The sequence below is a fragment of the Onychomys torridus genome, chromosome 5, assembly GCF_903995425.1.
Source record: "Onychomys torridus chromosome 5, mOncTor1.1, whole genome shotgun sequence".
NCBI classification, from domain to species: Eukaryota; Metazoa; Chordata; class Mammalia; order Rodentia; family Cricetidae; genus Onychomys; species Onychomys torridus.
The window spans coordinates 34,497,247-34,518,055 of NC_050447.1; the positions used below are offsets into that span (position 1 = coordinate 34,497,247).

Here is a 20,809-nt window from a genome sequence, read left to right on the forward strand (position 1 = left end):
CTGGAACTGTTGTGACAGCATTTGCTACAGTCAAACATCCCAGTCACCAAGACAAGCTTGATAATTTATGGATGGAGTCATTTAAGAGTGTCAGACTTGGTCTTCATAGAGCTCAAACACCAGCTCAGAAGACCTCTGCTCAGTGATGTCCAGATAAAATTGGCTCAAGTTCATTGGCAGTCCCAATCCCTCCCTAGGACTGAACATCAGGCACCTGAATGTAAGAGCACCTGTGTTAATGGGAACACACCCAGTTTGGAGCTTCCTGCAGTTTGGGTTATTCTGTAAACATCATCATTCTCTTCTGCCCTGTGTTGTCCCAGACAGAAACATCAGCCCCTATATTTGACATGAGCTTAGTTGTTAAAGCAATGGTATGTAATAAACTTGTGCACAGAAAAAAAAAAAAGTTGCAATATAATTTTAGACACATATGTGCATGAGCACACACACAGCATTAATCTAATTAATCTTTAACAAAAAATCAGGAGTCAAATATTGGGGTAAGAACATGAAAGATCAGAGAAGCAGGGAGCAGCTGCCAGTCACTTCCTACCTCTACCATTCCTCTGTTCAAAAGGGCTGAGATGCTCTGTCAGCCCCGCCTTACTACATCCTGTCTCCTCTTTACAGTCTTCCAAACCTCTATGGTGATTTAGTAGCTAGCTCTGACTCCAAGCAAGCTTTATTTGTCAGAACACAATCAAAATATCATACAACACACACCTTGTCATAGTAGTCTAATCAAGTAGTTTCCTGGCTCCTGTGCCCAGCTAGCCTTATAATTTTTTTTTTTAATAAAAGCATGATCTTGCTAATATATCCTAGACTGGCCTTAAACTCATGCTAGGAGGTGGTGGTGCACACCTTTAATCCCAGCACTCAGGAGGCAGAGCCAGGTGGATCTCTGTGAGTTCGAGGCCAGCCTTGGCTACAGAGTGAGCTCCAGGACAGGCTCCGAAGCTACACAAAGAAACCCTGTCTCAGAAAAAACAAAAACAAACAAACAAAAAAACCCTCACTATCCTGTCTTGGCCTCCTGAATGGTGGGTTTATGGATATTAAATCATACCTGGAACTGAGTTTTGGTTTTGATTTTTTTCTTTTAATTTTTTTTTTGTTTTTTTGTTTTGTTTTGTTTTTTTCGAGACAGGGTTTCTCTGTGTAGCTTTTGGAGCCTGTCCTGGAGCTCACTCTGTAGCCCAGACTAGCCTTGAACTCACAGAGATCCACCTGCCTCTGCCTCCCGAGTGCTGGGATTAAAGGCATGTGCCACCACCGCCTGGCTTCTTTTAATTATTAATATCTAATAAGATTGATCATGCTTTTTCAAACTTTGCTTCTGTTATCTAAATGAGATTGATCTTAAGGCTAAGTAAGCTATTGTGTTCCTTGATAAACGCCACTTAGTCTAGTATGCTACTGTTTTGTTTGATTGTAAACTTTGTTGTATATTTGTACTTTTTTGAGAAAAGACTATGGTATATAGTCTCAGATTGGGGGAGGGTATGATTTTCTTATATCCTTGTTTTGAGTTTGTTTTAGGGCAGTAAGTCCTCAAAAATATTTGGTTTCTGCTCTATTTCTTTAAAAAAATTTGAATGAAGTTCATTGTTTATTTCTTTTTCTTTTTGTTACCATGTATTTATTTATTTTTTGAAACAGAGTGTTTCTGTGTAGCCCTGGCTGTTCTGCAGCTCAATTTGTAGACCAGACTGGCATTGAACTCACAGAGATCTGCCTGCCTCTGCCTCCCGAGTGCTGGGATTAAAGGTGTGTGCCACCACTGCCTGGCAATTTATTTCTAAATACTTCATAGAATTTACTTGTGAAGACATTTGGTAGTTCTCAGTCTGTGAGAGTTTTCATTGGTGATTATTTTTTGTTCATTTGTTGAGATGGGATATCAGTCTGAAGCATAGGCTTGTCTAAAATTCACTTTGTATTCCATGCTGGCAATCCTCTGCCTCAGCCTCTCAAATTCTGGGATTACAAGTATAAGCCACCATGCCCAGCTGAAAGTTTTTAAATTTCTTTTGTAGACATAGGACTACTCAAATTTTCTTTTCTTCTTAAGTCAGTTTTGCTGATTAATGTCTCTAAAGGAATTTATTATCTAAGCTATTGAATTTACCATAAAAGCAATCTTTTGATGTTTTGATGTTTACAGGCTCTGTTGTGCTCTCCTTTGCTTCATTCTCAGTGTTAGTAACTTGAATATTCCTTCTCTCTTTCAGCCTGACCAGTCTGTCTAGCGGTGCACCTTCCTTCTTAGAGAGCAGCTTTTCAGGTTCATTAATTTTTCCAATTGTTTTTTTTTTCTTTCTGTTTCATTGGTTTCTATCTTTTATCTCTATTTTATTCTATTTTAGTCATCTATTACTGCAAAACAAATTACCTGGAAACATGGTCAATTAAAGGGAAAAATACCGTATTCCAGTTTCTGTAGACTAAGAGTCTAGGAAGGGCTTAGCTAAGTGCCTCTCTTAAGGCTGTAGTCAAGGAAGTTGAACTGTAGAGCCATCTGAAGAATTAGCTGAAGACTTGACTCATTTTGTTGATGGGATTTGGTTTTCAGGCTGTTGGACCAAAGACCTCAGCTTCATTTTATCGTGCTTTCTTTTTTTATATATTTAGTGTGTTGTGGTCTGTTATGTGTGTGTGTTGGGTGTCTATCTGTATGATGTTGGGTGTATGCTTATGGTATGCAATTCTTAGTGTGGGTGTGTACACATACACATGCAGGTGCATTCACACATGTAAGTGGAGACTAGAGGTAGGTGTTAGGTGATTTCTTCCCTCACTCTTCACCTGGCTTTTTTTTTTTTTTTTTTTTTTTAAACAGGGTCTTATGTAGCCCAGGCTGGTCTTGAACTTACTGTATAGCTGAGACTGTCTTATTATTCTTTTTTAATTATTTATTATTTTTATTTTAATTATGTGTATATGTATGTGGGATATGTGTACATGTGAGTGCAGGTGCCCTCAGGCTGCAAGAAGGCATCAGGGATTTACAAGCAGTTGTGAGAGTACCCAAAGTGTGTCTTGGGAACTGAACTCTGATACTCTGCAAGAGCAGTATATGCTTTCGATTGCTGAGCCACCTCTCCAACCCCTGTTTTATTATTCTTAATCTTTGCTTTTGGATAACTAGCAAATAGCATTGGGGATATATAGCTAGATGGAGTGGCTGGGGCCAGACTACAGAAGATCTCGAAAGTTGGGTAGAATAACTCGGAGTTGGTTTGATAGGCATTTGGGAAGCAACGTGATAAAAGAGATCTAGGTGTGGATGGTGGGTGTCGGGCATGGAAGATGCTAGAGGAAAGGAGAGCTTGGAGTCAGAGAGATAGCTAGGAGGTTGTTATGGTGCTGTTCCTTGGCCAAAGAGTTTAGGATTTGACTAGAGGTGTGTGTTGAAAATGACTTTTTAAAAGCAGCTATTATAGCAGTTCAGAGAAAGAGCTGAGAGACTGCCATATTTTTGTTTAATACCTAATGGATATAGAGTTATCATCTATCTAACAACTGTTGTTCTCAGAGGATGTTGAAAGGCACAAATGAACTTGGTTGGCATGGTAGCGCACGACTTTGATCCCAGCACTCAGGAGGCAGAGGCAGGCTGATCTCTGAGTTTGAGGCCAGCCTGGTCTACAGAGCAAGTTCCAGGACAGCCAGGGCTACACAGAGAAACCCTGTCTAGAAAAACCAAAAAGAAAGAAAGAAAGGCAGGGGGTGGGACTCAAATGAAATGGTATATATGAACCCACTACAGATACGTGAGTGTCATTACAGAGATGTGTTTACTCCTGTGCTAACTCTGACAGTGGAAACTTCAGACACCCAAGTAGAGAGGGCAGAGCATCTGCTGCGGCAGTCATTGGCAGATGAATGGAACTTAATGTTGGCTTTCATTTTGTCTTTATCAGGGGGTGTGCATGGTGACCCACGTGCCTCGATCCCTTGAGTTTCTTTCTTGGCTCTTAACATTAAGTGGTATAGACAAGTTACGTAATCTCTCTGTTCCTTATCTATAAATTAGGAATAATTACAGCAACTACCTGACTGGGCAGTTATAAAGTTAAACCAGATTATACATGTGAAGTGTTCAGAATGAGCATCTTTGATGGTCAGGGTAGATAACTGCGGCTTGTTGTCTTGTTTTTGTGTGAGTGCATCACATTTCCTCATTCTCCCAGTAAGCAGGCCTCAGTTACTGTGAAGTGTGTGATCATCCTGTCCTGCTCCAGAATAAAAGCCAAACTAGAACATCTCTTCCATGTCAGCTGCTAGGCTAACCATTACAAATGTGCATCTTTGCTTAACTCTTGAAATGATGTACAGTTGGTTTTTATTAGTAGTAGTCCTAAAATTACCATTTTTAGAGGAAACATAACGGGTTCCAAGAATTAGTGACATCCCCAGAACCAAACTGAACTGCTCAGATTAGATTAGAAAGATCCTGTCTCTGACCAAAATTGACATAAACCAACCTTTATTTGGTTGGTTGGTTTTGTTTAGTTTTGTTCTGGGACAGTGTTTCACTTTGTAGCTCTGGTTGTCCTAGAACTCATTATGTGGACTAGGCTAGCCTTGAACTCACAGAACTCACGTACCTGTGCCTTCCAAAAGGCAAAGCCACTAGGCCTGACTTTTGTTCTTTGTTTGTTTGTTTGGTTTGGTTTGGTTTGGTTTTTTTAATTATTTATTTTATGTGCATTGGTGGTTTTGCCTGCATGGTTCTGTGTGAGAGTATCAGATCTTGGAGTTACAGATAGTTGTGAGTTGCCATGTGGATGCTGGGAATTGAACCCAGGTCCTCTGGAAGCCAGTTAGTGCTCTTAACCATTGAACCATCTCTCCAGCCCCAAGTTTTGTTTTTGTTTTTTTGTTTTTTGGGGGTTTCTTTTGTTTGTTTGTTTTTTTGGTTTTTTTTTTTTTTTTCGTTTTTTGGTTTTTTTTTTTTTGGTTTTTTGAGACAAGGTTTCTCTGTGTAGCTTTGCACCTTTCCTGGAACTCACTTGGTTGTTTTTGTTTTTTGTTTGAAACAGGATTTCTCTGTGTTATAGCACTAGCTGTCCTGGTGCTTTATAGACCAGGCAGGCCTTGAACTCACAGAAATCTGCCTGTCTCTGCTTCCCGAGTGTTCATTTGTTTTAATAAAATTATTCGTTGTTAGTGAGAATGTTGTACAGTGGGCTAAAGAGGATGGCTCAGCAGCTAAGCATAGTTGGGTTCCCAGGGGATCTAACTTCTTCTTTTGTTCTCTGTGGACACCTGCATGCACAACAGTGCACATATAGTACACTCAGACACACACTCATATGCATAAATTTAATTGTTTGTTGTTTTTCAAGACAGGGTTTCTCTGTGTAGCCCTGGCCATTCTGGAACTCACTCTGTAGACCAGGCTGACCTCGAACTCAAAGAGATACACCTGCCTCTGCCTCCTGAGTGTTGGGACTAAAGGCATACGCCACCACTGCCCAGCTTAAATTTTTTTTAATTATACTGTAAAATTAGAAAATCAACTGCTTGATAATGGCGTATTTTAGAGGTAGTGCGTACACTGGTGGTTACAGCAGCAACAAGGGGCTTTTATTCCTGTAACAAGAAAGAGATGGATGGGGCTTTACATGTGGGAATGGTAGGGTTCCACAGACTGTGGCCCTTGAGCCACATCTACGTCATTGGCCACTTTTATACATCTTATAAGCCAAGGCTGAATTCTCATTTTAAGTGGTTGAGAAGGGAGTAGTAGAAGAACAATCTTTGTGTCATATTTCCTAATTATGTTCACTACAGATTGCAGTGTCCACAAATAAAGTTCCATCAAAACAGTTTTGCTCATTTACATAGTTCTGTGGCTGCAAAGCTGAACAGTAGCCAGTGAAAGTGAACAAAGTCAGAAGCATTCAGAGACAAGGCCTGCAGACCCTTAGGGAACCATTGCCCAAGTTCACCGTGTGTTTCTTTGGCAACCTTCACTATTTGCTTTTCAACAGTTACTCATCTTTCTCAATTATTCCTGTGTTAGGCTTTAGTTTGTTCTTCCCATGTAAAGCTCTGTCCCACATTCAGAAGTGGAACCTTACCTTTTATAATTTGATCTCTTTAGAAAGGGCTTGAGTGGGAATTGCAATTCTTTTCTTGAAATGCCCAGCTGCATGAGTCAGTCACCGGTTGGGAGGTACCAGATGCCATTGGCAAGGCATCCTTTCTTTAAAGTTAACAAACTAATTGTACTTGCATGTTTCAGTGTTTTATTCTGTTATTTTTATTTTTGGTGTTCTCATACTTTTTTTTTCAGCTCATTCCCTGATTCCAATTTAGACTCTGCTTCACTGTACATGTGAGAGAATGTGGAACAGTTAAGCACCCAATTCACTCTTCTCTTTGCAAATTTTGAAATAGACTTTTGCATTTATCTTGATTTTTTTTTTTTAATTGCAAAAGACTAAACCAAAGATCTGATTAAAAGACATATTCCTCTAGGGAGAAAATACTTATTTTTTTTTTCTTATAGAACTAAATGTAGTAAGAATTGATTTCTCAGCACTTAAAGATCTCTGTTGACTTTTTTTTAAATTTTTTAATTTATTTTTATTTTATGTGCATTGTTGTTTTTGCCTGTATGTGTGTCTATGTGAAGGTGTCAAATCCTGGAGTGACAGACAGTTGTGAGCTGCCGTGTGGGTGCTGGGAATTGAACCCGGGTCCTCTAGAAGAGCAGTCGGAGTTTTTAACTGCCGAGCCATCTCCAGCCCCTCTGTTGACTTTCTTATGTGGATGGGTGGCCTGCTTGCATATATGTCTGTACACAGTGTGTATCCCTGTGCCTGCAGAGGCCAAAGTAGAGCATCAGATCCCAGGAACTGTAGTCAGAGACAGTTGTGAACTACAGTGTGGATGCTGAGATGGAACTGGTCCGCTGGAAGAGCAGCTAGTGCTCTTGACTGCTGAGCCGACTTCCCAGCCCCTCTGTTAATAATTTAAACATAAAATTACACAGACTTCCTAATTTGTACCTGCCAATATGATAAACCTGGGACTGGGGTTTAGTTGTAAAATGCTTCCTGCACAAACATGAAGATCTGGGTTTGGGTCCCCAGTACTTATATAAAAATCGGGTAAGGCACATAGTTGTAAAACAGCACTGGAGGGGCACGTGCAGAGACAGCTCAGGAGTTTGCCAGCCATGGTGAACTCCAAGTCTACTGAGAGACACCATCTCAGAAACTCAAATGGAGAGTAACAGAAGCAGACATGTGACGTTACCCTGTGGTCTCCACACTCAGGTGAGTTACCTGCACATCCACACATGCAACACAGACACAGGTAAGAAGCTGACAAACTCTTGGGCATATGTGGATGAGTTTGAGCATTCATGTAGCAAATTAAATTTGTTAAATCATCTGAATAGTTTTAATACTTTCATCATTACAGAATGCACATACAGTGCGTTCAGTCTAGATTTCTCATCCTCTTTCATCTTTTAAAATTGACTTTTCTGTAAACCTGGACTTTGCCTTTTGGTGATCATGTTTCTGGATTTTCAATTCTACCCTTGAAGAAAGTTTCTGAGTTCTTACTGCCTGGGCCCTTTTCAGGGGAATGATGGGTCTGTTTGTCTTTCGGTACAGTTTCTCATTGCCGTTTCCCATACATGGTGACTTTGTGCAGATGGAAGCCCATCTTGGGGTCAGTGAGCTGTTGAAGTGGAATGACTTAGTTAATGCATAACTACAGCACCTGGGCCCTCCTGTTGAAACCTACATGACTGTAGCACACTGGGTTGCCAAGAACCCACTGACACAAAGAATTTCCTGTACATTGTTTGGCTCTGTAAAGAAGATGCTTATCTCTGCACATCACTACTCTCTGAGGAGATGGGAAGAAAACATCCTTTTGCAAGTTGAAGTATGAGTGAGGGCCTCAGCCACTCCCTTGGAACTCTTGTCTCCTCTTCCTTCTGTCTCCCACTTAAAACCTGCCTGTACAAATCTTTATGTAGATTTGACCATCACTAGAAAGTAATCAGGTTTCAAACGTTGTTCCATCTTCAAGTCTTTCTCATTCTTCCACAGCTTATAAACAGCGGGTGGGAGGTATATTAAGATTTACTGGGCTGAAGGCTATATAGCTCAGTAGGTAGAGTGCTTGCCTAGTATGCATGACCCCTTGGGTTCCATCCGCAGCACTGTATAAACTGGGTCTGTGGTCCCAGCACTCTGGAGGTGGAAGCAGGAGCATCAGAAGTTCAGGCTATCCTGAGCTAGCTGGAGATTTTTGAGACACTGTCTCAAAAAAATAAACAAGAGCATTTAAAGCATTTATTAATGTGTAGATGACAGCTTCCTATTGTGTTATCATAGGATTATTTTGCATTTTTAATTAGTGGGCTGTCTAATCCAAGGGAATGGGGTTTGAATGATTAACTAGAATCTGAAGCAGAGCAGTTAGTAACGAACTGTTTGCCAGTCCATCGCCTTAACCACTCAGTACCTCATTAGTGGACATATTTGGAAGGGAGCTAGAGAGGTGGCTCAGCAATTAAGAGTGTGTACTACTCTCCCAGAGGTCCTGAGTTCCCAGTATCCATGTCAGGCATCTCACAACCACTTGTAACCCCATTTCCAGGGACTCTGACTCCATATGCAACTGCATACATGTGCACAGACATGTTCATATACACATAATTAAAATAATTTTAAGGACATATTTAAAGTAAGGCATTTTCTCAGTGTCTTTGAAACATTCTTGATAGATTACTGGTACCTATGTACCAGCAGTTATATGTCTGGGCTGCATTGCCCCTACCTATTTTAACTTCTGTGTGTTTAATGCCTTGTCCCATGGCCATCTTGCCATGGTCTCACTGAAGCCTGTCAAAGTATGCATATGATTTGCATCTATAATCATTCTTTCTATGGTAGTCCACGTGATGAAGCGCTAAAGTGCAGTGAAAGAGTCTGGAAATCTTACTCACTGTGGCTCAGGGTCATCCCTTGGTTACATTATCTTACAAAAGAGGATGACGGGCTGAATGGAAAAGTAGCAAAGAGTGGGTCCTGACACCAGTGGGGGGGGGGATCCAACCAGGGACTACCCAGCATTCCTGCCCAGTGACTACTGTAACCTGCCTGCCTGACAAGCGCCATCAAGACAGAGCATGGCTTTAGCTGTCCCGCTCCATGGTGCACATCAATACATGGTTTCAGCAGCTCTCAGAAGGCCGTTTACCAGCCCCTCCTCTGGTTAGGAAATCACAAGTGTTTAGTCTTGACTCTAAGAAAGGGGAGCAGGTAATTAATACTTTTGAAAATAAGAGGTGGGGAATCTTTTGTTCTCTTCAGCCTAGAGTAAGTAGGCTCCCAGCCTATCATGCATGCTGTTGAGTGGGAATTCTGTGTCTGTCCATGAACTAAAGGCCCCACTCCCATTGTGCCCTGTTGTTTATGTTCTGTTTCCAGACCTGAGCACTGCTTCTCTCCTGCCCATGCCTTATAAAGTCAAACAAAGAAACATGAAGATTATGAGGACCTTGCAATGTCAGAGATATGGAGCAGTCACTTGGCCACGTCTGTGCCTTTGTTTTAGAGCGGAAGTTCCTGCTGTTCTCAATGGAGGCCAAGTGAATGTCCCTGTGGCAGCAGAAGGAACCCTGGCCTGGGAGCCAAGTCGGCTTTTGAGGGCCAGGCCTTTCCGTAGCTGGTGACCTGGGAGCAACTCTTTTCCAGTTGACTTTTGTCATCTGTGACACAGGCTATAACTTTTTTCCACCAACATCAAAATCGTAGTTGCTTAAAGAAGATGATGGGCACACTGGTCTTCTGCAGCTGAAGTGGTTTCCTGCACACAGCGTTGTTACTACATCTGTGTGTTCCACACGAACCTCATGTTTATCAGTAGCTGTGTGGAAAGGAAAGGAGAATGAAATCGGAAAAGAAGCGATTTCCCTTGAGCCACAGGAGCGGTCAAGGCCAAAAAGTAATTGTTAATGAACCAAAATTTACCCATGTTTTTTTTTTAAATGATGAATTCAGACAAAAGTTAATTGCATTTAAATTGTTTAATTTTCTAAATGGCCTTTAAAGAGGAAATCCTGCCCGTTAGATATGCCATGTTGGGCTGATTTTCTCGTGACCTTGACAGAATTGCAATCTGTTGACTCTGGGGCACATGGCAACAAGTCAGTTTATGGTAGCAAGGACAGCAGCAGCAGGTGACAGATCAGATCTTATCATGTTTCCTGTTGGCTGCTTTGGATCAGCAGGAGTATTCTGTGATGTCACATGGCCCTGCAGGAGTCACCATGCCTGGGGATTTGCTAATTCCTGAACTAATGGGAGTCAGGCTGAGGAAAAGAACTTCTTGGGAGTGATGTGAAACATGTGCGGCTTTGCCTATCTTACACCATTGGATGGCAAGTTCAAGGCAGGGTTTGCCCCTTTCTGCTTTTTCACTATGTGCTGAATTTTTCACCTACCAAAGTAACTTCTTTTATGAAGTTGTTTAAATTCCTCTCTAATTTCCTTGGACATGCAGCTCTTTGTTTCTTAGTGAAGTGATTGCTGACTTGCTAGGAAGAAAGGGAGATGCAGCTAGCCAGGTGTTGTTATCATTTCCTGAAGTAAAAGCCTGTAAAGCTAGGCTGTGACAGATGGGCTGAGCAAGACCTACCCAGGCTTCCCGGTGTTCACCTCCCTGAGCTGTTTGGAAACGCCCGAGGGAAAGATGGCACCTCTCCAACTTCAGTTTCCCAGGTTCCTCTTAGTCTGTGGTTGATGTCTGTGGGGAGTACTTCCTGAAAGTGGGGGTGGGAAATACATTTTTCATAAAACCGTAAGACATGCACATTGTTAAGGAGACAAAGTAAATGTTTGCCCATGTCAGGGGCACTTGTGTTCCAGTGTCCAGACAAAAGGTTTGGAAAGGTCTTCGAGTCTGGTGACTCAGTAAGATTCATCCATAGATGGGATGATTGTGCCATTGCTGCTGAAACAGACGCAAGCAACCATAATGGGTGTCTTAGGGCCCCAATTTTATTTTACAATTAAATAAGTTGACATATAGGTATGAAATATACTCAGCATATAACCTATCTCCCAAGCTGCTAATGGAAATAGTGGGTTTTTGTTTTTGTATTTTAAGTAAATTGTCACATGTCTAAAGATGACTTAGCTTTTTGGGAAAGTGTGTGTGTGTGTGTGTGTGTGTGTGTGTGTGTGTGTGTGTGTGAGAGAGAGAGAGAGAGAGAGAGAGAGAGAGAGAGAATGTACAAAGTAAGAATCATGCTGGATACCAAGATATTGACTCAGTTAAAATTTTCCTTCAAAAAGAAAAGGAAAAATGGGGCTGGAGAGATGGCTCAGCGGTTAAGAGCACTGACTGCTCTTCCAGAGGTCCTGAGTTCAATTCCCAGCACCCACATGGTGGCTCATGACCATCTATAATAAGATCCGATGCCTTCTTTGGCATGCAGGTATACATGCAGAGCACTCATACATAAAATATAAATAAATAAATTTTTAAAAAAAAAAAAAGAAAATTTCTAAGTTTATTTTTTTCTTTTATTAGACATTGGTTATAAAGTAACTTGGGGGTTGGGGATTTAGCTCAGTGGTAGAGCGCTCACCTAGCAAGCACAAGGCCCTGGGTTCAATCCTCAGCTCAAAAAAAAAAAAAAAAAATAATAAGAAGAAGAAATAAAAAAAAATAAATAAAGTAACTTGGAAGCTGCTTTACTAATATGTGTTGGAGTCGAGATAAAAAACATTTTAAGAGACTGGAGAGGTGGCTTAGTGCATAAGAGTGTTTGCTGCTCTTGCAGAGGATACAAATTCAGTTCCCAGCACCCACTCAGATGGCTCACAACCATCTGTAACTCCAAATCCAGGGGATCCAGCTGCTCTTCTGAGTTCCAAAGTGCATATATACACACACAGACACTCATATACATATAATGTTAAAAATAGTAAAAATAAATCTTTTTAAAAATAATGTAAAAATATTAAGTTCCTTACATTTGGCAAGTTTAACTTTTCTGAGGTTTTTTATTGTTAGCTGTAAAACTGACACAGACATTCTCTACAGTTTAAAAAGCAGTTAGTTTGACATCATGTCAGTCAGAGTAACTTTGGCTGCAGGTAATAGAAATTACCATTAATGGGTTTCCTAAGGAGTCAGTTTCCATCTGTGACCCAAAGTCTAGCCGGGTAATTCGTCTGCTCAGTGACGTCATCCAAGGCCAGGTTTCTTTCTTCTTTCTGCTCTGTCTCCTTTACCTTTCAAGCCTTATCCTTTAGTGTCTTATGTCCTCAAGACCACATAATTCGAATGTCCTTCTATGCACTTTGGTCTTCTGGAAGGCTTTCCTTCACACCTTATTGTCCAGAACTGATCCTATGCTCTTGCCAGTTAACACAGAGCTGTGTCCACCATGATTCAATCAAACCAATAGAGACTGTGCATGGAGTCACACAGGAAGGGGGTGAAAAATGGGCACCTGGACAAAATAGAGTGCTGTTTCCAAGGAAGAATGGAAGCATATCAACAAAATATTGGAAACATTGAAATGACAAATTAAGAACGCTTAACATAAACTCTTTTGATCCAGTGCCTATATTCAGTTGTAGTCCCAAAAGCTATGTTTTACTTATTTGTTTGTTTGTTTGTTTGGTTGGTTGGTTGTTTTTTGGTTTTTGAGACAGGGTTTCTCTGTGTAGCCCTGGCTGGCTGTCCTAGAACTCACTCTGTAGACCAGGCTGGCCTTGAACTCAGAGATCCACTTACCTCTGCTTCCCCAGTACTGGGATCAAGGTGTATACCACCACTGCCCAACTGAAAGCTATGTTCTTAGATGATGTGCATTCATTTTGTCCTCCATAGAAGCCTGGTCACAGTGAATTCTACCTAGATACTGGGATACAAGCCGACTTGAGACCCCAGTCACGTGGCATGGTAGGAGCAAGGGAGAGAAAAGATTAGTGAGCACCAACTAGTGCCCCAGAAATAAAGGTGTGACAGACCTAGTGTAGTGAAGCAAGGTGCCAAGGGACCCCAGAGCAAGCTGACTGGGCACAGTGTAGAGTCTTGAGGCACTGACCCTCAGAGACTTCTGCGGCCTAGGTGGAGATGGGTTGGTGGAGAGAGCAGTTAGATGGTTGCTCATTGGAAAGGAATCAGGAAAGTCGGTAAAGGCAACGGTTTGCAGAAGTCAAAGGCTGCACGTTAGCTTTGTTAATATACTGAGAGTGTACTTGACTTAGGTGGAAGGTAAGTATGAACAACCATAGGCCTTCTAGGAATGTGGTGAGTGTTACTTAGCCTTCTGTTACTGTGGCAGAGTGACAGGAGCGTGATTTCTGTAGTCCACTCTCCTCTTCACTCTCCCCATCCTCGTGTGGCTTTTCCTTCAAGTCTTCTCATCTGAGAGCTTTTGATGAGCTCTTACCCTGACTCTCTCAACAACCCCTCTCCTCTATTGTTCTTCATAGGGTTGGTTTCTGCTGGAAATTTTATGTATGGTTTTTTGTATTTTTTAAGACTTTAATTTTATTTTTAATGTAGATATGTGCACAAGAGCGCAGGTACCCACAGAGGCCAGAAGAAGGTGTTAGACCCCCTGGAGTGGAATTACTGACAGTTGTGAGCCACCTGATGTGGGTCCTTTGGAAGAGCAGTACATACTTTTAGCCACTGGCCCATCTCTCCAGCCCTGTTCATGCTATATTATTTAAGAACATAATTATGATATTGTTGGTACCCACCTAAGATTTGCTGCACCAGGGCTGGGCATGTGGCTCAGTGGTAGAATGCTTACCTGGCATGTCTGAGACCTTAGTTCAATTATCATCACCACCCATCGTCCTGTATCCCCGTGCCCCTCCCCCCCCAAAAAAAGGTTTTCTGGTTGAATTGATGAGACACTCCTTAGTATGCTTTCAATTTTTCTCTCAATTTTTACTCCTTGTTTTAGTAGGTAATGAGAGCTATGTTCTGTTTCCCTTTATTGACTTAGCTACCAGGAATTACTAAACTAAATTTTGAATTCATCTGCAGTAACTATGCTTAGCTGAGATGTCTGTGATCCTCACCTACTACAGAGCTATAAAATATTTATTTTAGAGCTGCAGATGTAGCTCAGTTGATAGGAAGGTTGCTGAGCATGCACAAAGCCCTGGGCTTGACCTCCAGTACCCCATAGAGCTGAGCATGGTAATACTTTCTGTAATTCCAGCACTTGGGAGGAAAACCCAGGAGAATTGGAAGTTCAAGGTCATTCTCAACTATTTAGGGAGTTTGAGGCCAGCCTGGGCTACATCATGAGTTCAAGACCAACCGGAACTATAGTGAAACCCTATGTATAATAGTAATAATAATAAACTAGTAATCAATTAGCTTAGCATGCAGAGTCTTTACCATTTATTTTGATTTTAAGTCTCTGCATTATTAACCACTAATTTGGTTCTCATGCTCACTCTCTCTTTTTTTAATTTATTTATTTTTATTTTATGTGCATTGGGGTTTTGCCTGCATGTATATCTGTGTGAGGGTGTCAGATCTTGGAGTCAGAGACAGCTGTGAGCTGCCATGTGGGTGCTGGGAATTGAATCTGGGTCCTCTGGAAGAACAGCCAGTACTCTTAACTACTGAACCATCTCTCCAGCTCCATGCTCACTCTTTTTAACTTGTAATTTCTCTCACTTCTATGTTTCCAGACTTCTTTTATTTTCTTGTACCTTCCTTCTTGACAAGGAACCTACTTCCTTTAACTACAGAGCTTGTGAATGTTGCCCCTTTCCCAGGACTCTTAGCTCTCATACCCCTTCAACTAAATGAAATGACTCACAAATCTACAGATTTATAACCAGAAGAGTCATCTTGTCTCACTGGCTCATCTCTGCTCTGTCCAAAGAAGGGAGGTGTATTGCCCAAGGTCACAGTATTAATTGGAGCAGAGATCAAACTAGAACCCAACCCTGGACCTATATTATACTTTGCAGAATGAGCAAGTCCCTTCTTAACTCCAGAGAAGCAAAATACTGTGAGGAAAAGTAGAAGAGTCTATCTTCTTTTTAGTTGAAGATCTCTTAAATGCAATATATTACAGGACTTGAATGTCAAACAACCTAAGTTTGATCTCAGCCCAGTTTATTCTCTTTACTCTTTGAACTACTGTTGTTTTTAAGGTCTTATGTGTCCCAACTGGCCTTGAACTTGCTATGTAGTTGAGGATCACCTTGAACTTTTGATCTTCCTGCCTCTTCTGAGTGCTGGGATTACAAGTCTCCACCACACTGAGTTTTGGCCAGTGCTAGGAATTCAACCCAGGGACTATATGCATGCTAGGCAAGCACTTTACCAGCTGAGCTCTGTTCCCAGCCCTGAGTATGTTCTGTTTTTCTATGCTGAAAATAGACTGTGGCTGAGTCCCTGTTGATGTTGACAGAGCAGAGTGAGACATGGAATTGCATGGAATGTATTAGGACCACAGTGTTAGCACTTGTCCATCTGCACCCACCATCTAAACTTGGGGCTTCTTAAAGACTAATGATGATGCTTTATTAACTTTTATATCTTAAGAACATTAGCATATCTAGCAGAGAGAAGTCTCAGTATGTAGCCCAGTCTGCCTTGAAGCTGACTGTGGAGTTCAAGGGGATTTGAACACAAGAACTTTCTTCAGCCTCCCAAGTGCTATATTACAGGTGTAAGCCACCATGCCCAGCACTGAGCATGACTTTTAATGGTTCTATGTGTCCACTGGAAAGTAAGGTGTCATGCAGTGTGCCATGGCTATATCTCTAGTTCTTCACTGAAGAGCTGAAATGTTAAAGGATTTTTTTTTTCTACAGGGGACATGGTCTCAAAATACCGGGAACGTTTGATCCATACATTCCTGCGGGGAGTGAAGGATCCAGATGCTGCACACAGGGCCAGCAGCTTAGCCAACCTGGGAGAGCTGTGCCAGCGCCTGGACTTCCTGCTGGGCCCCGTGGTTCATGAGGTGCTGTATGCTGACTCCATCCCCCAGAGTTTGTTTTGCTGAGACTGTGATTAAGTTGGGATCTTGAGTCAGGAGATCAATCTGTGGTCCTTTTCCATCTGCTGCTGCCTCCTTCTGAGACTGGACAAGTCAGTCATTTAACCTCTCCAGGCTGTCCTAGTTCATTTTTAAATTTTATCTGTTGATTTTTAAATCGTATACAAAGTATTGGTTTCATTATGAGGTTTCGTGCGTCCTTTGTTGTTAGTCCACTGCCCTGCTGCTGTCCCTTCCTCCCGCCTCCATTTGCCCCTGTACTTTCAGAACCTGTGTATCAGTTGCTCCCTCTTTTCCTCTTCTGAACCCTCCCCAAGACCTTCTTTTCTACCTCTCATGGTCCCTCTTCTGGGTTCATGATTTCTAGACACACACACACACACACACACACACACACACACACACACAAATACACACATGCACACACACATACACACACAGAGTACACATGAATGAGTGCACACACGTGAACATGCACACACAGAAACATATAAAAATAAAATATTTGATTAGACATGTGAGAGAAAACATGCAGTGTTTGTCTTTTTAAATGTGAGATACTTCCCTTAAGATAATAATTTTCAGTTCAACTCATTTTCTTGCAAATGTTATGATGTCATCTTTCTTTTCCCATTGTGTATTTGTAACACACTCACCCCACCCCTCTCTCTTGTGTTTTTGAGACAGGGTTTCTCTGTGTAGTCCTGGCTATGGAACTTACTCTGTAGACCAGGCTGGCTTGGAACTCACAGAGATCCTCCTGCCTCTGCCTTCTGAGGGCTGGGATTAAAGGCGTGCTCCACCCTGGCCCAGCTCATTCATCTCTTGATGGACATCTAGGATGTGTCTGCTTCCTAGTTGTAGTGGATAGTACATCAATAAACAATATGTGCTAGTAGCTGTATGGTAGGACATGATAGATCCTTTGGGATCATATTAATAATTGATTCCCTATTAATCTGTATGTTTGACATCATGGTTTGTTACCTTTAGTTTTCCTATTTGTTTCATGTGTTCACTTGAGCAAATGATTTAGACTCTGAATTCAGTGGTTGGTTTGTTTAATCTTCAAAGTGGGATTAAAATACCCACAATGTAGGATTGTTACAGTGATCTAGAGGTGATGTCTATGTTTCATGTAATGATCTTTTCGACAGTTTTTGTTGGGAGCCTACTACATGCCCAAGCAGTTTTCTCCTAATACATCTTATTCTTCAAAATACTCAGTGGTTCTTATCTTTATAGAGATGCTATTCTTAGGGAGCTGGGCGGTAGAGTGTGCACAGCTGGCTGATGGGTGACTCGAAGGTAAAGGTGCTTGTGGCAAAGCCTAGTGATCTTTAACCTCCAGACAACAGTCCGTAGAAGGAAAGAACTGACTCCCACAAGTTATCCTCTGACATCCACACCATGGCATGCAAGCATTTATGTCACACACACACACACACACACACACACACACACACACACACACAAAACAACCATTTTAAATAATAGATTGTTGAAAAGAATGTACATATTAATCGGAATACTGTGAGTTAAACAATAAGTGTTCTGAAAAGATGAAATCTATACATGTTAGTTACTTTTTTCTTTGTGGTGGAAAATACCTGATGGAGCCACTGAGGGGGGGTAAATTCTGGCTCCTAGTAAGGGCACAGGCTAACATGGTGGGGTCACTGCTGCAGAGCATGAGGCAACTGCAGTCAGGAAAGCAGAGAGAGTCCTGGTGTCCAGCTTGCTTTGATTCTCTGCTTTCCTTCAGTCTGGGACCCCAGCCAGAGAAATGGGCCACCCTCTCACCTCAGTGAACCTAATCTAGAACATCCCTCACAGACAGGCCCAGAGTTTTATTTCCATGGTGATTCCAAAGCACCTCAAGTTGACAGTCAAGATTAGCCATCACACCAGCTCTCACTGGGTGTTTGAATATTATAGGCATTTTGTCTTTCTGTATTTAGGCTTTTCTCTAAGGAAGGTCTTGATCATTTGGAGTAGGCTAATGGTGACATTGATGGAGATGAGCAGCGAGGCAATGAAACCTCAGAATCCACCCCCAGTGACACACTTCCTCCAGCAAGGCCACACCTACTCTAACAAGGCCACTTCGCCATAGTGCCACTCTCCGAGCCTGTGGGGGCTGTTTTCATTCAAACCCACACATGGCTAGGCAGCTGCTCTCTGAATTTGACGCATGAACATAGGTTGCTGCCCACTTCTAGAGACCTGTACTTTTGGACTACATTTATCCCCAAACTGTTCATGATTATTAATAAGACGCAAACATGAGAGGGGAGAAGTGGTGGTCGTCGTCATCATCATCCTGCCCCTGCACTTCCTTCACTTACATGCTGAGGATCAGATCTAGGGCTTTGCACGTGCCTAGCCAGACATCTGCCTACTGAGCTACATCCCCAGACCTCAGACCCATTCTGCATCCGCTTTCTCACACCCTCCAGCATCTAGCAGAGTTCTTGGCATGGAGCGGGTACTGTGTTAGCTGATTGATGGCCGATGCAGAGGAGAGCATGGCTATCTGGGAAGGCTAGTCCCTCATGCTTAAAAGATAGTCATAATAGCAACACTCAGTATCTTACACATGTCAGCTGATCTAGTGCTAACAGGGGAAACGGAGGCACAGACTAAATAAGTTGCCAAGGTATGCAGGTAGCACATGGCAGTACTGGGATTTGAATGGGGGTAGTTAGCTCCAGGATTCACTCCTTTTACCATTTTTTCTGTAATGTCTCCCAATGTTTTCAGCTCACTTAGAAGATTGCCTTTGTGTCTTAAACTAAAGCTACAGGCAGGAAAGGTCTTGCAGCTCTTACTTTAATAGAGCCCGATTTTGGGCAGAAAAACTTCAGACAGCAATGTATTCCCTCTGATTTGAAAAACTAGGTGTTTCCCTCCCAAAAAATTTCTGCCTCCTCCTCTTAAATGTTCTTCTGTAGCACCCCACGCTTGCCTTGTCGTCAGTGCCAAACCAGGGACCTGAGGTGGGCTACAAGTTTGAACTTGCTTGGAGACCTGCCAGCTTCAGTGTTTTTACCCAGTGAGCCCTTCTGTAGTCAGACTGTTTTAGACCATTTACGTGGAAAGAGTGGAGGATCTTTGATATGGGGGAAGGGGATTGAGTGAGCATGTGATGGGGATTGAACCCAAAACCTTGCATATCCTAGGCAAGTACTCTCCCACTGAGCTGTGTTCCCAGCCCTTGGTTTTTGAGATTGCCTCAGCTTTCAAGGTACTAGGACTACAGATACATTCCACTCTGATGACTAATCTTCATTATCAACCTGATAGGGTTTAGAGCCTGCTAGAGATACGCCACTTGTTTGTCTAGGAAGGTATTTCTAGGAGCTTTAGCTTAGAAGGGAAGACCTGCCATGAATGTGGTGGCACTAATCATGATCTTGGGCCCCAGACTGAATAAAAAAAAAAAACAAAAGAGAAAATAAGCTGAGTGCCAGCGTTCATCTCTCTCTGCTCCTGACTGTGGAGGGAACATGACCTTGTCTTCTGCTGCGCCTCCCGCTGTGATAGACTGTAGCCTTTCTTATACTTGGAGCCAAAGTAAATCTTCTTCCCTTAGGTTTGTCTTTGTCAAGGATTTTATCACAGCAAGAGAAATAACTAATGCAGAAGATTGGTACCAAGAAGTGGGGCCTTTGCTGTGATAAAGCTGACCATATGGTTTATTGGACTGCTCAAGAATAACCACATAGGGAAGTTCTTTCCAAGGTCAGCTGCCAAGGTCACACAGAGGCCACTACATATGGCATAGAAGGGGCATTCTGGGTCTCAGGCTGGCAGGAGCACTTGATGGCATCATCCACATGTGCTGGTTTTGCAGGCATGCAAAATGCAAGTTACCAATCATGGGGATGTACCAAGGTTTCAGAAAGTCACTGAAGCTCAGTAGTGTGTGGCAGAGTTAGATTCCCTGCAGTGAAGACAGGTCCTTGCAAAAACTGTGAAGGGGAATCAAAAGTTAAAATGGAAACTCATGATGTTGGAGATTCCAGGACCATGGGATAGCCACCAAGGAAAGCTGCAGGCTCGGAGCAGAATCAGTTGGAGAGAGAGGCTTTGTGTGCTGCATGTAATAGAGCTGAAGGGTGGGGGCTTCCTGAGTCCACTGGAGCCCACATGATGTCACTAAGGGTCCCAAGATGACAGATGGTGAGCTAGGGTTTAGTTCTCTTCTGGTAGGTTTCAGGTTTGCTTGTCTGGTCTTTTCTGAATATCCCCTCATTCTTCCCTATGGGAATGTAAATATATAACCTGTGCCATTATATCCTAGAAGTATGGTTTTTGCTTTTTGTTTTATGGAGCTCACAGTTAAGAGATTACTGTTTGTCTTAAATGAGACTTTGGACTTGAATAATGTTAGAACTGTTAAGAGTTTAGAGACTTGGAGATGAATTGACTATACTTTGCATTATGAGATAGCTATGATCCTTTGAGGACAAAGGTGGAATATTGTGGTTTAAAAGTGATACGTTACCCAGGTTTGGTGGCATATGCGTTTTATCCCAGCACTGGGGAGGCAGAGACCAGCAGATTTCTGTTGACAAAGGTAAACTTGTAGTTAAATTTCATTGTCAACTTGATGGGATTTATAATCCCCTAGAGATACATTCAGAGGTACCAATGAGGGTGTTTCTAGAGAGATTTAACAGAGAAGGGAAGACTCACTCTTAATGTGAGTGGTACCATCCTATTGGCTGCAGTCTCAGACCGAATAAAAAGAGAAAA

At 42.1% G+C, this 20,809-nt stretch overlaps 1 protein-coding gene across 1 annotated transcript in view; it reads left to right on the top strand.

The window, feature by feature from the left end:
- Tango6 (transport and golgi organization 6 homolog) overlaps window positions 1–20,809 on the top strand; it is a 167,819-nt gene that overhangs the window by 109,847 nt on the left and 37,163 nt on the right. The window contains exon 16 of the mRNA XM_036188684.1: window positions 15,861–16,012. Coding sequence (XP_036044577.1) covers window positions 15,861–16,012 — 152 coding nt within the window. The remainder of the gene's footprint in view (window positions 1–15,860; window positions 16,013–20,809) is intronic.